Source organism: Alexandromys fortis, unplaced genomic scaffold, assembly GCF_014885135.2.
Source record: "Alexandromys fortis isolate MF-2015 unplaced genomic scaffold, M_Fortis_MF-2015_v1.1 scaffold_116, whole genome shotgun sequence".
Classification (NCBI taxonomy): domain Eukaryota; kingdom Metazoa; phylum Chordata; class Mammalia; order Rodentia; family Cricetidae; genus Alexandromys; species Alexandromys fortis.
The window spans coordinates 3,541,509-3,567,892 of record NW_026067998.1 but is presented as its reverse complement, the minus strand read 5'-3'; the positions used below and the strand labels follow the sequence as shown (position 1 = coordinate 3,567,892).

Below are 26,384 nucleotides of genomic sequence, written 5' to 3'. Positions count from 1 at the left end.
TTTTTGGTTTTTCGAGACAGGGTTTCTCTGTAGCTTTGAAGCCTGTCCTGGAACTAGCTCTTGTAGACCAGGCTGGCCTCGAACTCACAAAGATCTGTCTGCTTCTGCCTCCCGAGTGCTGGGATTAAAGGCCAAAGACACTGAGAGCAACAATAAATAAATGGGACCTCCTGAAACTAAGAAGCTTCTGTAACGCAAAGAACACAGTCAATAAGACAACAAGGCAGCCTGAATGGGAAAAGATCTTTAACAATCCCACACAAGACAGAAAACCAATCTCCAAAATATATAAAGAACTCAAGAAATAGATTTCAAAATATCAAATAATTCAATTAAAAAGGGGGTGTAGATATAAACAGAGAGTTCTCAACAGAAGAATTTCAAATGGCTGAAAGACACTTAAGGAAACATTCAACATTCTTAGCCATCAGGGAAATGCAAATCAAAACGACTCTGAGATATCATCTTATACCTGTCAGAATGGCTCAGATCAAAAACACCAATGACAGCTTATGCTGGAGAGGATGTGCAGTAAGGAGAACACTCCTTCATTGCCGGTGGGAAAGCAAACTTGTACAACCTACTCTGGAAATCAGTATGGCGGTTTCTCAGAAAACTGGGACTCAACATACCTCAGGACCCAGTAATACCACTCTTGGGCATATATCCAAAGGATGCTCAACCATAATACAAAGACATTTGTTCAACTATGTTCTTAGCAGCATTATTTGTAATAGCCAGAACCTGGAAACAACCTAGATGCCCCTCAACTGAAAAATGGATACACAATGGAGCACTTACTCAGGGGTAAAAACAATGACATCTTGAAATTTGCATGCAAATGGATGAAACTAGAAAAGAAAAACATCCTGAGTGAGGTAACCCAGACCCAGAATGATGAGCATGGCATGTACTCACTCGTCGGTGAATACTAGCTGTAAAGCAAAGGAAAAGGGGCCTATATTCCACGACTCCAGAGATGCTAAGAACAAAGAGAACCCTAACAGAAACATACATAGATCACCCTGGGAAGGGGAAATAGACAAGATCTCCTGTGAAAACTGGGAGCATGGGGATGGGTGGGGGAGAAATGGAGGCAGAGGGGGAGGAGGAAAGGAGAAGGGAGGGGGAGGAGAACTAGAAGGAATGGGATGGTTGAGATGGGAGAGGACGGAGACAGAGAACAAGGACAGAGATATCTTGATTGAGGGAGTCATTATGGGGCTAGCAAGAAACTAGCACTAGAGAAATTCCCAGGAATCCACAAGGATGACCCCAGCTAAGACCCTAAGCAATAGTGGAGAGGGGGGTCCAAACTGGCCTTGTCCTCTATTCAGATTGCTGATTATCTTAAATGTCATCATAGAACCAACATCTAGCAACTGATTGAAGCAGATGCAAAGAACCACAGCGGAGCATTAGGTTGAGCTCCCACAGTCCAGTCAAAGAGAGGGAGGAAGGAGAATACAAGCAAAGAGGTCACAACCATGATGTGTTCACCCTCTGAAACAGCTTACCTGAGCTAATGGGAACTCACCAACTCTGGCTTGACAGCAAAGGAACCAGCATAGGACCAAACTAGGCCCTCTGAATGTGGGTGACAGTTGTGTGGCTGGGGCAGACTGAGGGGCCACTGGCAGTTAGAACATGATTGATCCTATTGCTTGTTCTAACTTTTTGGAACCCATTCTCTTTGGAGGGATACCTTGCTCAGTCTAGATATAGTGGGGAGGGCCTTGGTTCTGCCTCAAGACAATGTGCTAGACCTTGTTGACCCCTCATGGGAAGCCTTACCCTCCCTGAGAAGTGGATGAGGGAGTGAGGTGGCAGTGGGGGGAGGGGCAGAAGGTGGAGGGAGGAGGAGGGGAGGGGGTATGAAATGGATTTGGTTTGCAAAATGAGAAAAGATAGTTTAAAAAAATAAATTAAAAAAGAAAATGAAGCTGAAAAAAAACAGCAGCAAAAAGGGCAGAGAACAGTGCAGAACGTGTCCCAGGGAGCGGGTTTTAGACTCCATGCTGCAGAGCACACTTTGTTTCAGATGCCTACTCAGCACCAAGGACAAAAGAAACACCCTGGAAATTTCTAGCCAGATAGTGTAGCTCCTGAGTTGGGCAACAAAAGTGAGACTGGTACTGGAACTCCTGACAGCCAGGCAGAACTCTAGAACCAGGAAGAAATGCCTTCAACATCAGGAAGGTGCGCGCTGGGAGCCTCAGTATTCAGGAGGCTGATGCAGGAGGGAAGAGCAGGAGCAAAGGGAAAGATCCAGGATAATGGCTGTGTACCAGACCCCAGGTGAAGTACAATTTATGCTGCAGCAGCTACAGGAGTGGGGGGTCCAGGACAGGAAATTGGAAGTGTTTTTCATCAACCCCTGTGGACACCGTGCACATGAAGCTTCAAATCCTGACAACAGAAAAGACTGGGCACACAGAAAATGAGAAACACAAGCAGAAAGGGAGGCAACTATTAACTCGAAGGAAAATAAAAAGGTCTATGAGAAGGAAAGGTGATTAGCACGGGCAATACCCGCACGGTGACAAGACTGCAAACACTGAGTATTGGTTTAACCCCGAGCTGTATCGGCAGGATGGCAGATGGGCTGGCATGGGCTAGGAAAATAAACCACCACAATGAAAATCAAATACCACAGGAAATCAGTTTATAAAGGAATTAAAAGTACCCCTTTCGGGAGACACAGAGCTAGAACTTGGAGACAGGTGGATCAAGTAACTTCATACACATCACGACACTATGTTAGGTTCCAAACTCTTTCGATGCTTACCATGAAATAAAATATAAATATAAAAACTAAGCTAAAAATGAAGCGAACTATTACAGTAGAAATTAAGTTCAGTATATTTAAATATAGCCAAAGATGATTACAGCTACTCTCGTAAGAAAATAATGTGTAAAGACGATTATTAGCAAAAATACCTCCTGAATGAGCATGTAAGAGGAATATAATAAGGTTTTCTGGTACACACATAATTTGCTCTGCAATTCAAGCTCACAATTATTAATAATACCCATTAACCAATAAATTGAGATAATCATGTAGAAATAAATTATAAAAAAAACCTTAAGTAAAAGTAAGTCAGATTTATAAAAAGTTTATGCAAAAAATATGATTGATTTCAAGTGATTAAGCAAATATTTGTCCAAAGTGAAGATTCGCAATTGTTTGATCTCTCGGCTTCTTATTTCATAATTCATTGGCTTGAAAATGTTTCCAAGTGACTTTGCACAGAATGTTTATCTAAAGAGTTTCTGCATTAAGTTGGTTTTTAAATTTTTAAATTAAAACAGTATGTTCTATTTAAAAAGAAAACTGATCAAGACATTTCAGTCCTGGTTTAAGAGTACAGGTGGGCCTGGGTCTGGGAAGAGTCCATTTGGAATGGCTCCGGAGTAATTATTATCTTCTGACAACAAGGAAACACTGACCGCCCCCTCCTCTCAGGAACACTTAGGCTGTGGCCTGCAAACACTGGGGGGTGGTGCCAACCAGGAAAACCACTAACAACACTCCTTTTATTTTTATTTCTGTTTATCTTTTGAGATTATAGTTGCAACATTTCCCTCTTCCCTTTCCTCCCTCCATAGACCCCTCCTGTTCTCTTTCAAATTCATGGTCTCTTTTTTTATTAAATGTTATTACACACGCGCACACTATACACACACATTTTATACACATACACTACACACACATTTTGTGCACACTATAAACACACACTATGCACACATTTTATACACACACATGCACACTATACACGCACATTTTATACACACACACTATACACATGCATTTTATACACACACACTATACACATGCATTTTATACACACACACATTTTATACACACACACAACCTGCTTAGACTGGATAACATCACTTGTATTTTCTAACATTACAGAAAAACACAACCAATCAAAACGCTGAGTTGTGAAACTCAATCCCAACAGATACATCTACAATACAACTCCTTCACCTAAGGTCAAGGGTCATTGTAGAAGAGGGGGCAGAAGGGTTTGGGAAAGCCAGAGAATCGAGGACTTTGCTGTGAGACTGTGTTCCCTAAGATTGCCAGAAGCTACCCACGTAAAGTCTCTCCAGCATGACTGAACAAAGACAGCAACAGACACCGAAAGCAAACAGAGAGAGCCCAAGGGAGACCTCAACCCAGGAAGAACTGCAGGCATTGAAGGAATTCTCAGGGAGGGAGAAAGGATCTTCCCAGTGAGCAGTGTCTGATTGGTTATCTGATACCAAATGGCTAACCTGCTTTGGTTTTTAAATGCATTCCTTTACCATCTATGTCTGCAGAACTTGCTGTGTCCCACCGCATCCTCATGAAGGGATACATAGATAAACCTACAGGTTCTAGCAGTGCGTTCTCCAACATTCTTTTGCTGTAAAGATCTCAGAAAACCTGTGGAGACTACAAATCTATAGGAACAGTGCCTCCCCCTGGTGGCTACTGAAGCACAAATACTCAAAATGAGAAGCAAAGAGCTCAGAGAAAAACGTAAGAAAGGTAACATCACCCTAAACTAAAAAGTAGCTGACCACGGACAGTTAGGACATGTAGTGGTAAAAATAGACCTGCTAATTTAGGGGGAAATTTTTTTTAATTTTAATTTATTTTTTTTTACTTGTTTATTTTTTGAAGACAGGATCTCACTATATAGGCCTGGTTGACCTCGGATTCAAAGACATCCACCTGCTTCTACCTCGCCAGTGCTGGGATTAAAAGTGTGCACCACCAAGACCTGTCTTAATCAATGAAATTTGATCTACTATTATGTCTTGTCTGCTACAGATGAAAACACCCAAAACAAAACAAAATCAAAAACAATGGCGTGCAAATAGGCAAACGGATGAATTTTGTGGCCCTGTAAGGCTGTCGTCTGCAAGACAGACCGTGAAAGGAACGATCCAACGCAATGTGCTTGATGTGTTATTATCAGAGCTTCTCTTTATGGGCTAGAAAGGAAAACCTCAGGAGGCGTTAGCTGAGGAACGAAACAGGGAGCATCCTCAGAGTACTGCCTTCTCTCTTAGGAGCCAACCAGCCATTTAGAACCGCATCGCCGCTATCCAAGACTATTCTCTCTTGGATGTGGAAAGTAATTACAATCTAACAAAAGCATTTGTCTCTGTTTTGTTCTTGCCTTTTTGATAGCCTATGTGGCATAGGCTAACCTCAAACTTCTTATGCAACTTAAGCTGGCCTTGAGCCCTAGTTCCATCTGCCTCCAACTTCCAACGGCTGATTTACTGGTGTGGACCCCTACATGCAGGTCAAAATTTAACAAGATCTAAAAGGCCATTCTTAGTCACACAGACCACATTCCACTTGCCCCAAAGGGCCAGTTGGCCAGTGTCTACTCCACTGGACAATTCTGTAAGACCTTTTCCATCTACGCCAAAGTTCTACGGACCATACAGACCCGCTCTGAAATAAGATTCTATTCTGAACTACTACTCAGAAATCTCTCGGTTAAAACATTTAAGAAGTTTATACTTACTAACTGTCACCTTGTCCTTATCGCCCAACATAATGTTGTTTGGCGTCAGATCCCGGTGGACAATCCTCTTCTCCTTGTGTAGGTACCGAAGAGCTAAGCACAGCTTGAAATAAGAATGAAGGCAAATTTGATTCCCCACTGTATACACAGACCATGGTGCATCTCTAAGGCAGCTCGGGACTTGGCTACGTGATGAGAATTTCAATGGGGGGCCGGGGTGTACCTGTATAAATATTCTCCACAGTCTTTCTTCGGTGAAGTGCTGCCGTTTTTCCTTCAGAGAGCTAAAGTGCTCTCCCAGTGGGGCTCCTTCTATAAGCTCCATGACGATATACAGTCTGTCATCTGTGCAAAAGCATAAAAGGGCCACAGTGACTTGAAGGGAATGCGGAACCCTGGGAAGGCTTCACAAATTAGGACCCCGAGGTTTCCCAAGAGTGTGTAGAGAGTTAGCGGTAGGATCTGCTCTGGTAGAGCAGAGTAGGTCTTGGGGTCATCACAGCCCAGCAGCAACTTCTTCTGGCTCTAGACTTTCCCAACTTAAGTTTACAATGGCAAGTGTGATCATGAGGAATGGCTAGGAGGTGCCAAAGACAATGAGCCAACTGTCCCAAGTCACAGGCCAGGCCTCTTAGTACCTCAGATCAAATAAGACATTCAGAAAACTGCATAGGAAATTGTATTTCTTACAGTCACATAAAAACTTACCCTAGGGTCACACCATGACGTCGCAACAACACAACTGACCATAGCAGAAACCATTATTAGGCCACTTTTGAGCAGAGAGACCCAGACCCTGATTCAGTTTCACGGTTCACAAAGATTTTGTTAGCAAATGCTGCTCAGCTTGCTGCTGCTGCTGCTGCTACTGCTGTTTTGCTTACCTTCATCTAAAACCAGTTTGAACTACTAACAACGACATGAGACATGTGCCTTTTCAGGCTGTTGGATGTGCACGCAATACACACATATAGAGTTTGTCTGCAAAGGACAGACACCTGCTGTACCGCCCCACAGCTGACTTCTTTCTCTACTCTCGTGCCGTAGCACGGAAACACACCACTCTTCCTGCTGGTCTGCACGGGAAGGCACAACACGACTAACTCCTGCTATCTGATGTCTCTCTTGCAGACATTTCTAGTTCCGAAGTTTCACGATGCCAAGAAATGTGTAAAACCATAGCAAACGCCCAGCACACAGAAGATTTTTTTTATCACTTTTTTTTGGATGGAGGCGGGGCAGAATGTCTCTGGGTAGCCCAGGCTGACCTCAGACTCACACAGATCTGCCTGCTCTGCCTCAGGGGTCCTGGGGTTTAAGATGCGCAGCACCACTGTCCACCTTAGAACTGTGCCTATCAGCAGGGAGTGAGCCCCAGCAGCCACTGCCCGTGGGGCCGGCAGTCGTCCTTGATGTGTGAATACTTCGGGATTTTATGCTACAGATGTTTGAAGACTGACTTCACTTGTAAACAAGTGACTGGGTTTGTCTTTTCTAAAAGTTTTGACTGTGTTCTCCATCCCACTGGCAGGAAACAGGCCTCCCAGCTTGTGGGCGCAGCCAGGACTCTGTCGCCACCTAGTGGCACCTACTGAAACAAATCTGGAAGGAGAAGTTCACTCCATTTTATTTGGGGGTGGAAAATAACACTAGCTACAGGGGCTACCGAGAGATTGCCAAAACCATCATCGTCTGGGTCCCTTTTTTTTCTTGATCATCTCCAGCTCATTTCTTGTACAATCATTTAATTATTTTGGTTTGTTTACACCGTGCTTCTCTATGGCGGGGAACAAAATATTTTAACTATTTTCAGATCAGCACTTATGAGATCATTTCACTGCCTGACAAAGGGATGTCTGTTAAGAATGAAAGTACAACGATCACCTGGGCCAGGTAGTGGTGATGCAAGCTTTTAATCCCAGCACTCAGGAGGCAGAGGCAGGCGGATCTCTGAGAATTCAAGGCCAGCCTGGTCAACAGAGTGAGTTTTAGGACAGCCAGGGCTACACAGAGAAACCCTGTCTCAAAAAAAGGAAAAAAGAAAGAGCTGAATGAGCTTACTTCTGACAATATAATATAAATAACAAAGATATGTTTTATTAATTAGAAACGCAATTCATACTTACTTTCCAAAAATGTTTTATAGTAACGCACAATGTTGGGATGATAAAGCTGTAAGAAAAAAGATAGCAAACATTATCAGACTGTTTCCAACCCCAAGCTTTCTCCATGACCACTTAGAGTCTGTAGATTGCAGTGACGTCTCCGACTGTAAGCTAATATTTTGGGATTGTAATGACTTAAAACTGTGCTGCTTTTAAATTAATGAATATTTTGATGTCCTTTATGCCTTTGTCAATGAGGCTAGATATTATTCCACTTTCTAACTTAGAGTAGAGATTCAGAAGGAAGGATCAAGATCACCTTGGCTGCACAGCAAGCATCAGAGTAGCCTAGACTCCATTACACAAGGCTGGTCAAGAAAAGGGAAAGGAATCAAAACCCACATTCTAGATTTAATAAGTCAGACTAGGGGTGTCAGCAGTTTGGCTTTACTCGACTAAAGCTGGGGGGGGGGGGGTCTTTCTTGTATTCCTGTGCAGTAACTTGGTAACCAAACACTGAGGCTGGGGACTCTTTCTCCCGTTCCTATGCAGTAACCGGCAGCTAAGCACTGAACATGATCGTGATGAAGACAGAAGGGCTTCTCATGCATGGTGTGTTCTGGGCTGGAAGCTCAACTGCTTTGCATCCAAGGCAGCTATAAACTCCCAGAAGAGTTTCCATGGCTCAATAACAAGCTTCAAGAAAAACACTGGTAAAAATATCACTGCACCAATGTCCAGCATTTCACACTGGACTTGTTTATGAACAGCGTGGGTAAGAACAGCACAGGAGCTTAGCCTCGATGACATTTATGTCAGAGGCATCTCAGAAATAAGGCAGATATTTACCTGCTCCTTAATTATTGTTAATTCAGAGACAATGTTCTTCACACTGCTGTCTCGGTCTTTCTTATCCTTCCCGAATGCTGGGTTATGTAAATTGACCTCCTTCATTGCTAAAAGGTTTTGACCACTACGTTTCCTAACCTAAAATAAGGAAAAGAAAAAAATTGTTTAGTTAAATACCCTGATGAGAACTGAGGGTTAAGACAAAGACGGATTAACTAGAATAACAGAATCACATGGTTAGCCGAGCCAGAGCATGAGACTCTAGCCCACCAGTTCTCAGCGGAACGACCCTGTCCCGGGGGTGGTTTTCAGATATCCTGCATGTCCCATATTTACATTACCATTCAGTAATCTAACAGTAGAGGAATTGTAGATATTAAGTAGCAATGAGATAAATTTATGGTTGGGGGTTATGGTGGTTTGGGGAGTGGCACTATTAGGAGGTATTGCCTTGTTGAAGTAGATATGGCCCTATTAGAGAAAGTGTGTCACTGTGGGGGCAGGCTTTGAGGTCTCCTAGGCTCAAGCTACATCTAGGTCAGACCACTTCCTGTTGCCTGCTGATGTAAGGCTCTCAGCTCCTTCTCCAGCACCATGTCTGCCTGCACATCACAGGTACCACCATGAGGATAGAGGACTAAACCTCTGAAAATGTAAGCCCCCGCTCCAATTAAATGTTTTTTTTTTTCTTTATAAGAGTTGCCATGATCATGGTGTCTCTTTACAGCAATAAAAATCCTAACTAAGGCAGGGCCACCACAACATGAGGAACTGCACTGAAGAGTCAGCATTAGGAACGTGGAGGACCACAGGGCTGAGCTGTCCGGTTAGCTTCTGGTTTGGCGTCCCCTGCAGGACTCTACTGCATTTACACTGGACTGAGCTCAGTCTTGTTAGCTTCTGGTTTGGCGCCCCCTGCAGGACTCAGAAGGATTTCACTGTGAAGGAGCAGAAACGCTGGAGGAAATTTATAAACTCTATCATGCACTGGGACAAGCTATTTCGACAATTTCCCTGCGACGGGTGGAAGACGCCCTGTGTCAGCCCTTGTTACTACAGCTGGGAACCAAGGCAACACCACAACATGACCACGCCCTGTGGCACCAAAACAACCATTCTCATTTTTATCTCCATTTATTCTCCAGTTTTCAATGACAAGGACTCCAATAAAAACAAGTATGGACCTCCAAGTGTGTTTTCTAGTTTGTTTTGGAATATGAGAACCCTTTTCCTGAGTGGAGTCACCTTGTAAACACAGCCAAAAGCTCCACTTCCAAGATGGTCCAGCACGGCATAGTCGCCTATGTACTTCAGCGGCGCCTTCTTCTGATTGATGCTTTCAATATTCTCGGCAATCTGCTTCAGTTCATCCTCCTAACCACGTCATAAAGGGAAACGGGCTGCTGTTATTTCATCCTGACCGTGCACAGAGCAGCCCGCACAAACGTTTAAACCTCAAGTCTTACCAACAGTAAATTCAGCTGTGACACTAAGTCCTCATAGGCACTGATATCGCGGACGTAATGGCCTATGTCAATGAAGATCTCAAACAGGTCAGTGGGGAAAAGTCTACAGAAAAAAAACACACACAGTTAATGTGGAGCTCGGGAACAGGGAGCCGTTGCTGCCCTTTGGATGCAGCTCGTTCACCAACTAACCCTACCCACGAACCTAACTTCATTAGGTTATCAGCAGAGGACAGAAATAGTACGTGCTGGCTTATCATGGAAATTTCCACTGTAGCTGTATTCCCCACAGGGTAAGCGAAGAGGAAGAGCAATGTTCTAAAGGCCCACCGAACAGCCTGGTGCTTGGTTACTGCACTGGACTTCACACTTAGAGCCCGGGTGGGGCGGACTGCACATTGTTTCTATGGCGATAAAAGACAATGTAGTGGAAACAGATTATACTATATGGCCTTGTTTGTAATCTATCTGGGGGTACAGACACAAAGCATACTCAAAGAGGATATTTGTTGGGTGTTCATGAAGTACTCAGCACTTACATGGAGTCATTTGTTACAGTTCTAAACTTAACCCCAGGATGGAAATATACTTTTAATTTTGAAATGTTTTGTGAAAATATAATGCTGGAAGTTGAAGAACAATGGAGAGGATTATGCATTTTCAAAGTGCTGGCTTCCAAGCCCTCTTAAAATGTTTGAGTTCATTAAAACAGATGGCTATGGGCTATGAAGTGAAAGTTTATAATAAATAGTTTTCCTTTCTGTTCCCTTAAATCCAGATGCCATAGGAAAATAAAGCAACAATAGAAAGTGGACCGCACCTCTCAACAAAGGATTTGATTTGACATCCAGTCTTCCCTCATCAATAATATTTTGGTAAGATTGCAGAGGTGGATTTTGTCCAAAGGGTATGTGTGCCCTATGTGTGCAACATGTCTGCTTCCTAAGGCCTGTTTCTCCACCATACTCACCAACTCCCCTCTGGCCTGGTCCTGGTTCCCAACCTACCAAGGGTGCCTTAAACAAACCCTTGGTTGGTAAGAGGAAATGACCAGACTAACTATGGAATTTCTGAGTAGTGAAAAACAAGTATGTGTTTTGATTCTATCCACTCAAGATGCTAATATCCTTAGTTCAGGCCAGGGCCTCGGCAGTTCCATGGTTTGTGAGGAGCTGTACCGATGCAGTCAGCTGTCACATGGCCTGTGAGGTGACTGCAAGAGCTGTTCAATCTGTGGAGTCTAAGAAGTCTGGTGAGGCAAGGCTTGCATTGAGCCAGTGTCTTCGCACAGCCTCTAGTCAAGAATGCGAAGTCAGGTTGGCCTAGCAAGAACTTTAGTGTGGCAATCACCCGTTTTAGTTCACACTCATACCTTTTAAAGAGTGGCCGGTTCCTTTCCATACTGAAGAGAAACCTCAGGGCTCTGAAGGCATAACACTAGGAAACGAAAGAGATGGCTCTTAGGGGCAGCACAACAAATTAAAACCTTTTCAGTGCAGAATTACCAGGAGCAGCCATCGCAGAGGCCTCCCTGTGGGTGGCGGACCTAAGCCAAGAGTAGCAGCAACTCCCACGTCCCTCTCCCATCTACAGGGCTGGAGATGTGGCCCTGCTTACTCCATACTGGCCGCTGACTCCTTTCTAGAATGTACAAAATGAACAGCGGTATAAGAAAAGACATTCCTCTGCCTAGGAAGCCACACAACCAGAGACTTCCAGGAATTCAGGGTTCACGTTCTCTATTCATACAGTTTCTAACCACTGGAAAACACCACACGGGGAAACAGTAACAGGCACACTGGAGTCAAGCGTGACAGATTGGTCTCCTGAATAAAAAGGTCCTAACCATTCTCCAAATAGAACAATGGACAGCCAATCATTAAAAAGGCTTGCAAAGAGACCTGCGTACTTTAACTGAGAAAAAGAATTTCCTGGGACCAGCAAGATGGTTCAGTGGGTAAAAGCATTTGCTGTCAAACCTAAGGACCTGGGTTTGACCCCCAGGACCCACATGGTGGAAGGGGAGAACTAACAGACTGCTCTCAGACACCCAAACATGTTCCATGGCATGACTGCCTACACACAGAATCACACAAAAATAAATAAATGCAGCTATATATTTTCATATATAAAAAATTAGCTTCTGATAGTCTACAGGGGAGAAAGTAAGAGGGGGAAGGGATCGAAAAGAAAAGCAATGGGGGAGAGGACACAAGGGGGAGAAGAAATGGGGGGAGGTGGCTAGTTTTATGTCAACTTGACAAAAACTAAAATCATCTGAAAGAAGGGAACCTCAGTTGAGAAAATGCCTCCATAAGATCCAGCTGTAGGGCATTCCCTTCCTTAGTGACTGATGGGGAGGGCCCCATTGTGGGTGAAGCCATCCCTGGGCTGGCGATCTTGGGTTCTATAAGAAGGCAGGCCATGTAGAGCAAACCAATATGCAGTACCCCTCCGTGGCCTCTGCGTCTGCTCTTGTTTCCAGGTTGCTGGCACATTTGATGCTGACCCGTTTTGCTTTGGGAAATGGTGTTTTGCCTCAGCAAGAGAAACCTTTGACTAGGATGGCAGGGAAGACGGGGGAGGGGGCAGAGAGCAGTGAGCAGGTTCACTTGTGACCCAGACACCAGCAGAGTGATTCTGGTCCTCTGGAAACCTGGGATCATTTCATAAAATTGATGATCTGCACATAGAAGGTCCAAACAAAGCTGCCCAGAGTCTGACAGAGAACAAAGGGGTGTGAAGAAGCCTGGGGAGACAGTGGAGAAGAGAACATGGAACCCCTTCTAGTTGGAGCTTTAAAACCTCTCTTGGCTTAGCAAAGCTCATGCTCATGACAGTTCTGGCTGGCTGTGCTGTCCAGGGCAGCGCTGTGCGTCTGATTGCACTAGAGAAAGTCCAGCTTTCCTATGTGCTCACAGTAGCTCTCCAAAACCCCCACCTGGCTGCACAAAGTAGCACCAAGAAACTCTGAGACTTTGGCCATTATGCTAGATGACAAGATTTAAGGCCTTTTTAGAATGACCTTCCTTTTGAACACATACATAGAACATGGAAAGCGTACACGGTGATTGTGGAGGCCCAAAAAATGTGAGCCTATTTCCACCTTGTCTCGAGATCAGAGAGTTTTGGCTTATTTAAAGTTGTTGACAAGTGTGGCTACAATCCTGACCTGGGGTGTGGTTTTTGACATTAAGATGGCCCATACAGGTAGATCCTCTCCACCCTAAGCAATGGTCAGAATATTCCAACATGCTTCTGCTCCTTCTTTTGATATAGGAGGTTTGACCTTGGGAGTAGCTGCCTTCAGGATACTTGGTACAGGGTGGGTTCGCTGCATAAACAACAGAATGCTTTTTCACGGATTAATTGCTTGATGGCTCAAAGTGTTGAAGCAGGTCACTGTTCTGGTTGCCCTGTGCATCATGTTAAAGCAGGTTTTACTCTGCTTCCCCCTGTGTATTGGGGTGTAAAAGCGTATGGAAAATTGAACACAGGAATTTCAGTATTTACTGCAACTCCCTCCTGATTCTATCCTGTTTTCTGTTTTATTATTTTCACTCGTGTCTTGGTTCTCTTTACTTATTTTCCAATCCCCATGCCCCTACCCTAGTAAGTGGCATTTTTATCAGGGCTGGTCCCCGACAGGTTATGGGGAAGCATACGATGTCTTGATGCCTATGTGCAGCGTTAATCATACCCATCCCCTCAAACACTGGTCTAAACAAGGCTAACCATACCCATCCCTTCAAACGCTGACCTTCAGAGCAGTTTTACTCCCTTTTGTAAATGACTTAGTGAATCTTGTCCTTCTAGGGTCACTGGGAACACAATCCCTAATGCTCGCTCCCCAGAGAAGTACAAAGGATTCTATATAAGTGGGCCTAGTTTCTGCCTTTGACACTGTGACAAGACACACAACCCAAGCCACTCAGCACCCCCCGCCCCATTCCCAAGCATCCTTTAAATTCTCCACTTCTCGCCTGCTGATACCACTGCCGTGGAAATTCCTGCCATCCTGGGGCAGTAGTGCCCAGGAGTTCCTTGTCCCCTTTTAAATACCTTCTCATCCACCAAAGTCCATTTCTGGGGATTCCTTTTCAAAGACAAAATGTTGGTGACTATGGTTCATGTTTAAAGATGACAGCCATTTTTACATTGTTGTTATATTCTGATGCATAACAAAATACCTTTTAAAAGTACAACCAACCAATGAACAAAGAAGCCATTGGCTCAGCCCCATAAGTCTCACACAGGGAGCTGTTTCTGGCTCTTCCATGCTATTTGGAATCACTGATTGTCATACCAACTCCATCACTAACTAAGCACACTCCCTTCCCATCTGCACAGGGCCCCATGCTCACCTAAACAATCCTAAAAAGTACACATCATCTTACGTGACCCCCCAGACTCCAACACCTTGAGACAAGGAGCAAGAGACAGGCTTGTTACCTGTAGGAGATTTGTTTGTGCAGCATTCTTTTGTTTATTTGGTAAAATTAATTTCGCGATTGTATATACTCCATTTTCCTGGAAAAACCAAGAAGTCATGTGTCAGTGACTAGCAGTAGCGATACTACCCAGAGAGACAAGCATTCAGGAGCACGACCAAAGCCTTCCAACAATGTAAATAGATAGTAAGGACGATATTAAAACTGTCAATGTGATACTTTTAAATGCCAAAGACTAAAAACAAGCTTAATTTTTTTCAAGGCAGAATTATATAATACTATTATATAATAAACTACATAAATTTAAAATTATTTAAATATCATAAAAGCAAAGAGTGGGAGAACATGAAGGGACAGAATAAAGGAATCCAAACATCTTATGCTCAAACCTAAGGGCTGGAGCGATGGTGCTGTTCGTGATGAGCTTGCTGCCCAGCATGTGTTCAGTTCTAAGAACTGAAGTTAAAAAAAATATTAATAAGCTGGGTGAGGTGGCTCACTTGTAATCCCAGTGCTGAAAAGGGAGAGACGGGGGCTCCCTGCAGACCATTGGCCAGCCAATCTAGCTGAATCAGTGAGCCCTGTGCCCATGAAATGCCTGTCTCAGAAACAAGGCTGGGTGATGGAAAGACAGTTTGGCAATTGAAAGCACACACTGCTCCTGCAGAGGACTGGAGTTAGGTCCCTGGCACCAAAGTTGGTGACTCTCAGCTGCCTGTAACTCCAACTGCAGGAGATCCAGTGCCCCCTTCTGGACTCTGCAGAAACCTACATTCTTATGTGCACAAACCCACAGGCAGATACACACATGTGAGAATCATTTTTTTTTAATCTCGATTTTAAAAGAAGTGGACCTCTCCCAATGAATGTCACCTCTGGCCTCCACACACACATGCACGCACACCCATACACATGCATGCACACCCACACACATGAATGAACAGACACATGAAAACACAGGTACATAGACATTCCACAAATACCAAATTCAAACTATAAAACATAGATTCTTTCTACCTTTCCGTTTTTGATAATTAGAGAATACACAGAGATTAACTATTCTAAAATAAGTGTTTTTAAGAAAAGGAAAAAGAACAGAAAAGGACAAACGTTAAAGAAATCAAGTTAATTGTGGAAACAGCACTGGACCAGTTTTGGCTTTCTGTCAGCTATGAATGCATGGCATCTTATCCAGCTCCATAAATCTGACCATTATAGCTATAACTGCCCTGTAGATTATTTTATAATTCTGTTTTATTCATGCATATACTTATGAGAGGTCAATTTTTTTTTCTTCTGGGAGTGAACCCAGAAAGTCATGAAGGCCGGACCTGTGCCCAACCTGGCTGTTCTTCCCACCACTTCCCCACCTGCTGTGGTGCCTATGGACTTAGGCCATCCCCACTGCACCACACATGCCCAAGACGACATCACAGCTATTAGTCTCCTCCTCTGTAAAACCCTGCAAGAACCCAAACGGAGTGGCTGCAAGACAGGCAGGGACGTTACCAGCATCTGTCCTTTCTAAGTTGTATTGAGCTTCGGCTATCAACTTAACAGAGCCCAGAGTTACCTGGGGGAGTCTCAGTGAAGGGATTACCTCAATTGGGCTAGCATGGGCGTGTGTGTGGTACATGATCTTGCTTGTTAACTGATTTAGGAAGGTCCAGCTCACTGTGGGCGTTGTCACCCCAGGGTAGTGGGTACTGGGTTGTATAAGGAAGAAGGCTGAACACGCACCAAAGGGAGCAAGCCAGTACGCAGAACTCTTCCATGGCTTCTGTTTTTCTTTCTTGGCTCTAGGTCCCTGCCTTAAGCTCCTGCCTGATTTCCCCAGCGATGGACTGTAACAAGTGTATGTAAAATAGACCCTTGCCTCTCTGAAGCTGCTTTTGGTTGGTGTTTTAAGAGCGAAATTCAATTGAATTAACTGAAGATGAAAATATAAACTGGATTCTTTCGGTGAAATAAGAAACATTAAATATTTCTTAAATTACAGGATGGGTCCTCAGACCAATATGCTGGAATACAAGCTGAAGCCCGAGGGACCTTAGCGGTGGTGCTCTTACCTGAACCACTTGGTGGGCATTGGTGTCGTTGAGAGCCAGCTCAGTGAGGGCAGCACAGCAGGCTGGGAGGAAAGCAATCAAACCCGTCAGACTCTCTAGGAGCCAGCGTGTGCCCAGCATTTACCAGGAATACAATAAACTGGTGTGCACATGAATCGTGACTTTCGGTACAGTCCTCAAACCCTGGTGATCAGAGTACGTTCTACGGTTTCAGAGAAGGTGGCAGACCGCTAATCATCACGTGCTGGGAGTCGTGCCCTTTGTGTTCCCCCCCCCCCAGCTGCCTCTGTTTGCATTGTAAATAGAGACACAGTTCCTCCTATGGAGCTACACACCTTACGCTGAAGACTTCCACACATCACCATATACACCTTGCAACAATATTTCATATGGGCAACACTGAAGCCTGGGGTCTTGTGAGACATGGCTAAGGACATAGGCCATCCACCTGGGTGAAGGAAATTCCCAAACTACATATCTTTCTCACTTAGATGTGAAAGGGATGATGTCCAGTAAGCCCATATGATGCATACAGCTCTGGAAGACTATCTATATGCACCCTAGGTACCCCACCAAACAGAACACCTGGGGCATTCTAGCCCCCAAGCCTCTTATGTCCCTCTCTAGGCACTGGCAAGCCCCATAATCCCACTGTGATCACGACCAACTGTAGCACTCTGAGAATACCCAGACTACCGGGAGCTCTGAGACAAGTTAGCACGGTCTCCGGGGAACCTTTAAACAGGTAGGCCAGCACAGCCTGTGAAGAGCTAGGGGCCTTTCTTAGTGCACGCAGACTTCACAGTGAAGGAAAACCTAGTTCTCTGCCTTCATGTGTCTCTGGTAAAAATCTCTTTGGTTCTCCAGTAGGAAACAGCTATGAATAAAGCAAGTCTGTCTTGTGCCCATTGCCTTTCAACTCCTGTCCTCTGCCCCACATGGTCCTCGCCTCAGAGTCTCCCCAAGTTCTGCTGGCTTCCAGGACTCCTTTTTCCTTTCTGGGCTGCTCCAGGGTCAAGACCGACCTGAAGCACCTACACTATATGGCTGCTCTATTAAACCCAAACACCCTGACAGGTGCAAGCTGGAGAGAGGTCCACCAGGAAAAGGCTTATCCCGCTTAGCTTTCTCGTTCCTTTGGAAACCCAGGCAGTTGTCATCTCTCTCTTCTCCATGGGACTGGTCTGAGGAGGAAGACTCCCCAGCCCCTTGGGAGTGGGATGCTTGCATTAAATAAGATATTCTAAGATCACGGAAACCGTAGGAAGCGTGGTTCTGCTCAGACCAAGCTGTGTGCTTTAGCCCAGCAATCTCATCTGCCGTATCGTTAACCTGCCAGCCCAACACCAGCACCAAGAAGGTGCTGGCATCCGTGCGGAGTCACTGCTCCACATCTGGAATCCTGCAGATTGTGTGCACCCGACACCACCGTACTCATGTTATAACAAGGAACAACAGCATGATAGAGAAGGCAGTATTAAGCAGCAAAACCCAGTCGTGTGCGGCAGATACCTGCTTGGAGAGAGACAGTATTCTCCTGTATTTCCCCAGGGCTTAAGTCTTCGGATAAATGCAGCTGCTGGATCCGCCCTGCAGCATTTGCACTGGATAGGCTTCCGATGGAGGACCGATCAGAAACAAAATTCCTGTCTCTGTAAAAGGAAAGTTACTCCCTGGGCCATTTAGCCACCTTCTTCTGGGCCGCAAACAGGATGTAAATCTCATAACGGGCCTGTATTCTCTATAATAAACAAACAACTAAATCAATAGAAATCAGGTCGCGAGGTTTTCTGTGTCCCTAATGGCTTCATCTGCAAATTCAGCTAAAACCGAGCCTGGTGGACCGTGAGTATGAGATGAGAGACCCTGCCCAACCTTCCCCGGCACTCCCCGACTCCGGGCATTGCAGTCTCAGCCAGGGTCCCTCTGAATTCCTCTTAGTGAAAACCGATTCTGCTGCATCTTCAAAGTGTTTCCTCTTTGACTCTACAGGAGTCTCCATGAACGCAGCTTGAAGCCCTGACTTCACCTGGCCTTATCAGCCATTTCTCTCTGTTCTCTTTCCTCTTTCCTCTGGCTGAGAACATCTTCTTAAAGCTTGCGCTCTGTTGGGCTACTTCCGGGGCTGCTCTGGTTTTTGGGTCGGTCTGCAGGGCCATGCTCATCATCCCCCTCATTTCATATCTTGTCTGTCTGACTTCCTCTGTTCTACAGATCCATTACCCATCTTCAATCCCAGCTCACAAATCCTTGCTGTGCAGTGGGTCTGCCATGTCCTGGGTGCACAGCTTCCCACCATAGACTCTCTGTCTGTTATCTGTTTTGTTCTCCTTGGTTTGTATGGTTATTTCATTTATTTATTTCTCATGACATCAGCCGTTTGGGTCTTTACGTTCCCACACATAACACAAATGGAATCTCCCTGTCCTCCCTCTGTGCTATCTGGGTCATTCTGTTCTTTCTGTCACGAGCCGGGGCAAGGAGCAGTTCCTTCAAGGCTTTTATCAGTGGACATAACTATCTGGGCACTCTCTGTGGTGATCACTGTGCCTGAGAGGAATGTGGATGCTTTTGGAGGCTGCACGTGTACAGGCCTAAATGGGTTTCCTGAAAACCACCCTGTAGCAGCCTCTCAACACCAGCGCTGCCAGCACCCGGCAGCTCCTTCTCTGGCACCTGCCCAGGTCGCCAGGTACCTGGCATAGGTACTGGTAGCAGGCATAGGCCCAAGCAGATTGTACTTATCCAGCTGGGAATAAGCCCCTTCCAAATCACCTTAGCTACTTTAAATATTCAATAATAGTTGACATGTATCACCTTCTCAGGGAAAGTTGTCTAACACCGTACGTGGATGGGGTTGGAACATGAGTCTCTAGGCATAAAAGAATTCTTATCTATCAATGATATAAAATCTATGACTTGAGCTAATGAGAGAAAAGTGTCTTGTGTTGTAATTAACTCTAAATAATACTTGACTATTACAGAATTCCAGTCGTCATTAAGAAAATACCAACTATTGAAGGATAACTACATCCATCATCTTCACCCTACAAGCACAAACAAAACAACTCTGCAATATTTCTGACCAAGTCCTATTATGTCATAGGACTGGTAAAATATTTATAATCTATACATCCAAATAATTGAGGCTTTTATAAAAGCCAGGAGCTTGCCAGCGGGCTATATACTTTTCCTTTGTTTTCACACTGACAGAAATCATTAAAATGAAGCTTATTGCCCATATCACTGCAGTCTCTTCTAATGCTCTGAAATTTTCCCACGGAGAAAATCCATAAAGGAATAGTATGCACAGACTTAGTCACACCGACTTGATAATCTCTGGCAATGTTAAAATGGATAAGTCACTCTGCCGTAGAACAAGCACAGAGTAAGCTCTATTGATGGACCAGGGATCATAAGCTCATCTCTTTTGAGTGAAATATCTACCTGTGCCTCTGGCTTGGCACACTTGAGGCTTAATTATGCTTTATAATAATATTAAGTAAGAGAATATTCCCAAAGATGATGATTGAGTATTGCTACTCAATACTTTAAGCTATTTAATTCATAAAATATGGTTACAATGTAATATACACCCAAGCAATTTCAATTTCAAGCAATTTTAGCAAACCATCCCTTTGTATGCTTATGGCATAGAAGCTACTAGAAAGCAGGTGTGGAGGTGGGGTGGTTTGAATGAAAATGGATCCCACCGGCTCATAGGGAGTGAAAGGCTTATTTGAAAGACTTAGGACATGTGGCCTTGTTGGAGTAGGGTGTGACCTTGTCAGGGAAGTATGTCACTGGGCCTAGACTTTGGAGTTTCAAATGCTCAGGCCAGTCAGGCCCTCTCTGTCTCTGTGTGTGTGTCTGTCTGTCTGTCTGTCTGTCTTTCTCTATCTATCCATCTATCTATCTATCTATCTATCTATCTATCTATCTATCTATCTATCTCTATCTCTATCTCCCTGCTGTCTGTTGATCCAGATGTAGAATTCTCGGTTACTTCTCGAGCACCATGTCTGTCTGTGCGCCACCATGCTTCCCGCCATGATGATAATGGACTAAACTTCTGAGCTGTAAACCAGCCACAATGAAATGTTTTCCTTTATAAGAGTTGCCACGGCCGTGGCGTCTCTTCACAGCAACAGAGCACTGACTAAGACAGGAAGCACACACCTTTTGTCCCAGCACTTGGAAGGCAGAGGCAGGTAGATCTCTGTGAGATCTCAAGGCCAGCCTGGTCTACATTGTGAGTACCAGGGCAGTCAGGCCTACACTGTGTCTCAAAACACAACAGAACAAACAAGCAAAGAGCTGCTCGGCTACTCCACTAATCCATAAGTTCCAAGCGCCCCCTCTTACCCTCGTAAAATGTGAAGGAGCTGCTTGATGCCACCCCAGATCCGGATTTCCACGCTGGTCTCCGGGTCCTCACACACCTGCACCAGAATCCAGACGACGCTCCACAGCAGCTTGAGGTGGTCCGAGTGGAGCAGACTGAGTAGGATGGGGATGCCCTCGTACAGCTTCACCTGCTCCTTCACCTGGGGCTCGGCACAGAGTAGGCGCAGGAGCTCCGCCGTCAGCCTGGTGTGATGGGGGAAGGGGAAGAAGGACACCAGTCCTGCAGCCGTGGCTTCGTGTGACTAGAACCTCCACAGGGGCACAGAGTCTATTACTGGAGCCACTGTTCTTCCACTCTGTGAGCTTTGCCTGTGAGTGAGGACCCTCTACCAATCGCCTCTCTGTTAGATCGTGGCCTGCCACTTTAAGAGCTGATCCACCTTCCCTATGATCTGTCTTGACCAGCTCCCTGCTGCTTGTGTCCGTATGTCCTACTATCCTCATGTCCTAACAGTGATTTTATATCCTCTAACTGCCTTTAGCTACAGACAAGCTCCCTATACCCTGGGGGTAAGTTGTAAAGGCAAGGATCCTCCTCCTCCTCCTCCTCCTTCTCCCTCTCTCTCTCTCTCTCTCTCTCTCTCTCTCTCTCTCTCTCTCTCTCTCTCTCTCTCTCTCTCTCTCCCCTTTTACCCCCACTCATACACCATGCATCCATGGTGGTAACCTCTCCTACACTTTAAGCTGATAATGCCTACAATGCTGTCCCACCTCACGACGTCATACTGCCTCTGTCTGGTATGATGTACTGCCCCCTTTAATGTTCTTCATCCTCAAAGCCAGACCATGGCTAGTGGTTATGCAGCCCTCTCTCTCCTAATGAAGCTCACTTTCTGAAGGCTAGTTCCATGTCTGTCCCATTCTGGAGAGAGTGTTTGCTTGTGCCCTCTTTCTCCGAAACACCCACCAGGGTTCACATTCCCACACTGCTCTGCAATTCCGCTCCAGGAGGACTTCTCCATGCTCCTCTCCCTCTGGAGCCTTTTCTGCCCCGCCCCCCGCCCCCAGCTCTGATGTTAAGAACACACGTTCTATGAAGAGTGGCGGGTCAAGCCTGTAATCCCAGCACTTAAAGAGACAGACAAGGATCATGGTAAGAACAAGTCCAGCCCAGGGAGGGCTGCTTATCAATCCATCTCAAACAACAACAACAAAAAAAGCATCTTCTTTGGTGAGCACCACGCTTCAGATTCTCAAACTCTCTGCGAGAAACATTCTCTCTTTATTCTAAGAGCATCTCAGTCTGGGCTGCATCCCTCTCCTGCCTGGCCCTCGGTCAGCATCGCATCTCCCTCGCCTTAAACACAGCTGCTTTTAGCCACTTTGCTTATTCCACACATTAATCTAAAATCACTAAAGAGAGAGAGAAACCTAAAGTTCCTTCCCTGAAAGTTTTTATTTAGACAAACGCAACCACAAAATTAATAATGATGCAATCACAAAATAATAAGATTAGATTCTACATTCCTTCCTCCTGGCGTCTTCTTTTTGTCTTAAACAAAAAAGAACTTCCAAGATGATTCACAATATTCAATTAATAATATAGATGACAAATAAAAATGATTTTTACCACAAATAAAAAAGCTTTTAAGAGAGAAGGGGGGAGAGGGAAAGGGAGAAGGAAAGAGAGAGAGAGAGAGAATGAATCTGCAACATCATTCTGGAGCCAATTTTGAGTGACCATGGCCGGAGACCACAGATTTAAATTACTACAAGTTCCAAGTTCCATTGCGGAAGAATTTTCGTGAGGATGAGACCCTACCTTTTGGAGAGTAAGTCATATTCATGCAGAATCATCAAGAGATTTTCTACTATGTTGAGTTCACTGATCTTCTCCCTGCACTCTGGACTACAAATGCAAGATTATTAGTAGTTACTAAAACGTATTTATTCTACTACAGCCACATTTGCCCATCCTGGTGGTCAGGTTAGTTTGTGTGGTGCTTCGAGAATGCCCCCCTCCCCCTTTCCAGGCACATAGGTTTGAACAATTGCTGGAGCTGTTTGGGAAAGATTAGGAGATGCTGCTTGTCACTGGGGGCTGCTTTTAAGGTTTCAGGCAATCCTCACTTAACTCTCTCTGCCCCATGGTTGTGTCTCAAGACACAAACAAGCTCTTGCTTACTGCTCCAGCACCACACCTGCCTGCCTGCTGCCATGCCCCCTGCCATAATGGTCACGGGTGCACCCTCTGAAACTGGGAGGCCCAGATCAATTATTTCTTCTATCGCAGCCATAGAAAAGTAACTTAGATACTTTGTGAGGAGTTGCGAGATTGAGAGCGCAGAGAAACAAGGATTTGTAGACTGTCCCCCAAAACATAATGGCAAAAAAAAAGTACATTTACAGCTCTTTCATTTAAAATAATGACACCGTGGAAGGATAGGTTTTCAAAACCAAATTTTATCATTGAAAATGTCCTATATATGACAGGGGATGTAGAGGTGAGAAAAAGAAAGGTCTGGGAGATTGAACTGGCATAGGAATATGGTTATTCTAAAGGCCAAAGGAAGGGCAGCCATCAACCATGTCCCCTCAAACAGCAGATGGAGCCTGAGAGCAAGTGGGATGCCCCGCCGCAGGGCAGCAAAGGAAACCTTCCTTCCTAACTTCCATTTCAATGCATGCTTTCTAACCAGGCGACTCCTCACTATACATGGTCTCCCTTGTGCCGCCCACTCCGGACTGTAACGGAGCAGGCAACAGATCCGTCTGTGTGTTTTCGTCTCTCCCAGCTCTGCCTCTGCAGCAGCACACTAAGGACTGTCCTGAGATGCACTTACCTCTCTGCTAAGCTAGCCAATGCCAGAAGAGAACCCAACAGGACATTAGTGTCTCGGGCACCGAGTAAATTCACTAGTGTCTGAAAGGGAAGAGAAAACACAATTACGAAGGTCTTTGGAGCTTGAAAGGTGCACTGTTCCCAAAGATCACGGGCACTGACCTTTTGCTATTTTTCCAGGATTCTTTTCTTTTGCTCAGTTAAAATTAATATATGTATACAAGTAGAAAATGCATATATGATTTTATAATAACTTGTTTGTTTTCTTTCTAATGTTACACACTAAACTGGTATTGAATGTCTTCATAAACCAGTGATTCTCAACCTTCCTACTGCTGTGACCCTTTAATATGGCCCCGCATGTGGTAACAACCCCAATCATAAGATTATTTCATTGCTACTTCACAACTGTAATTTTGTTTCTGTTATGAATTGTGGTGTAAATATCTGATATGCAAGCTATTTGATATTCGACCCCTGTGAAAGAGTTATCTGACCCTCCTCCAAAGGGGGTTGGGACCCACAGGTTGAGAATCACCGTAAAACAATTTTTTCATAACTAGGATTAAATTGTTTAATACCTCATGGCTTTCCTTAGAATAGTGCATTCCCTGAATCATCACTGGTGTAAATTCTCCTCCTGAGTTCAGAGCACAGACCCCCATCCTTCCAAACATTCTTGCCAAGCATGCTCACATCAGAGCTGCAGTCTGTGACATGACTGGCGGGGTGAAGTTTTGCTTCCATCATGCGGATACCCTTTATGTGTCCTTCCATTAAAGGTATGGTCTTTTTCCAAGTCCCTCCTCATCCCCACTATCGCCTGATGTGTTTATCAAACTTCTATCCCAGAAACATAACTTTCAAAGTTTTTGCTAAGCCAATGTAATAACTTCATGTTTTTTTTTATTAGATCTTAAGCAACATCAGTGACATCACTATCTGTTGAAGTAAAAACTGCTATGCACCCCCCAGACTCACCCCCTAGACCATACATAGTGTACATTAACAGATTCTAGGAGACCATGCTCTGATGTGCACAGTGGCTTCCTGGATGGGGAAGCATCAACAGGTTGCTGAGATCTGCTCTACACAGCTGCCTGCTAAATAGTGGAATAAACATAGTCTGTTACAATTAAACCTGCACTCATTTATTTTAAGGTGCACATGTGCGTGTGTGCTGCTGCTGGGAATGCAGAGCTCAGGACCCCAGGCTTACTGAGCAAATGCTCTTCCTCTGAGCCAATCTCTTGTCCTTTGAAACAAACACGTGATCCATATGTTTGTAACACTACACCACCTTGTGAGTCTACATCACATGAAACTGCTATATTTAATTATCTCTGGCTTACAGACAACAGGGATTCCATATAGTTCTAACTAATAAAACCCTACAAGACAGGTGGGCTTTGTTTTTATGTAAACATATGTTTTTTATTTGATGGCTTTTGTTGTTTATTTGCAAATAATCAACAGAAACTCCATTCTGTTTACAACATTAAAGTAATGCACTCACTCAGTTGGCATTAAATGGAACTGAAAAATAGAACCTCCATACCCTGCGCGAGTTATTTATTCCTTATGTTCGTATCATCATTTTAGGCTGAGTGAACAGATTATGACCTATAAGGATGTGCATCTTGGCCATGGGGCTTGAGACTTGGGTATGTACAGTGATGCCACAGGCCATGTGGACTCACGAACTAGCTCTTTGGGGCCCACTCACCTTGTGGGCTCCACTGGCAGTGACCCATTCTCTTTGTTCTTTCACGGCAGCGAGCTTCTGGAAAATATCTGTTAAAGAAAGAACTGACTCAAAGGGAGACCCAGAGATTAAAAGAGGCAGTGGTCATGAAACCTCGGGGAAGCAGAGAAAGGAAAAATGGAAGCACAGACCCACAAAAGGAACAACAGAGGACCGGACTGGATGTTTCATCTCTAGCCACTGCCATTAAGTCCAACTAGCATTATAAATATGAAAATATCACAAAAGCAAACTCCCCTTGTATGTAAAGTTTAAGAGACTTCTGAACCCTTTTAAAAGCTTAAGATATGGACTTAGTAGACCCTGCTCATAAACCACCCAAATCACAAAGAGAATGGAGGGCAGCCAGGACACAAAGCCTGGGAAGTTCCTGCACTGGAGAGCTGCCCTCATAGTAACTTCCCGGGCCTGGCATTTCCCCTACACATGAGAGCCAGTGTGTACCCAGCCGGCAAGTACAGGAAACCAGTTTGTCTGCACAAAGACAAAGGGCTCGAGCTGGCACCCTGAGCAGCAGGAAGCCTGTGACTTGCCCCACCTAAAGAGACTGGAAGGGAGAGAGGAGAGAGAGGAAAGGGGGAGGTGAGGATGCAGGGACCGCAAGGTGAAGGGGTGGCTGTGGAGGGGAAGGAGGGGGTGAGGTGGGAAGAGAAACTGGTCAAGCATCTCTAGGAAGCCAAATGAATGACTAAGATGCCTCACACCCAGGTCAGGTGAGGTTCTCAGTTTGTTTTCTTTTTCAGGCTCTGGATAGTTCAGATGCTCTGAGATAGGTATAATTATTAACCAAACTTTAGGGGCAAAAAAAAAAAAAAACTGAAGTCTGACATTTTCACAGAAATTGAAAGGTAGAACTCTTCACCAGATGTTGCTTGTATGGAAGACTTCTTTCCTGAAACAGGTAATGCTTGCCAAAGGAGGAGCTGCCACGGGAAGACATGGGGACCTATGCTGCT

General features: G+C 44.8%; 1 protein-coding gene across 2 annotated transcripts in view; it reads right to left on the bottom strand.

Moving 5' to 3' along the window:
• The window catches only part of Nek10 (NIMA related kinase 10), a 167,890-nt gene that overhangs the window by 106,602 nt on the left and 34,904 nt on the right, over positions 1-26,384 (bottom strand). For both annotated transcript variants that reach the window (XM_050160509.1, XM_050160508.1), the window contains exons 9-22: positions 25,390-25,457; positions 23,665-23,744; positions 22,644-22,730; positions 20,840-21,064; positions 17,987-18,126; positions 16,475-16,536; positions 14,407-14,484; positions 11,327-11,391; positions 9,955-10,057; positions 9,734-9,862; positions 8,489-8,626; positions 7,661-7,706; positions 5,758-5,879; positions 5,535-5,637 (exon numbers count right to left, since the gene is read on the bottom strand). In XM_050160509.1, the coding sequence (XP_050016466.1) occupies positions 5,535-5,637; positions 5,758-5,879; positions 7,661-7,706; positions 8,489-8,626; positions 9,734-9,862; positions 9,955-10,057; positions 11,327-11,391; positions 14,407-14,484; positions 16,475-16,536; positions 17,987-18,126; positions 20,840-21,064; positions 22,644-22,730; positions 23,665-23,744; positions 25,390-25,457 (1,446 nt within the window). The remainder of the gene's footprint in view (positions 1-5,534; positions 5,638-5,757; positions 5,880-7,660; positions 7,707-8,488; positions 8,627-9,733; positions 9,863-9,954; positions 10,058-11,326; positions 11,392-14,406; positions 14,485-16,474; positions 16,537-17,986; positions 18,127-20,839; positions 21,065-22,643; positions 22,731-23,664; positions 23,745-25,389; positions 25,458-26,384) is intronic.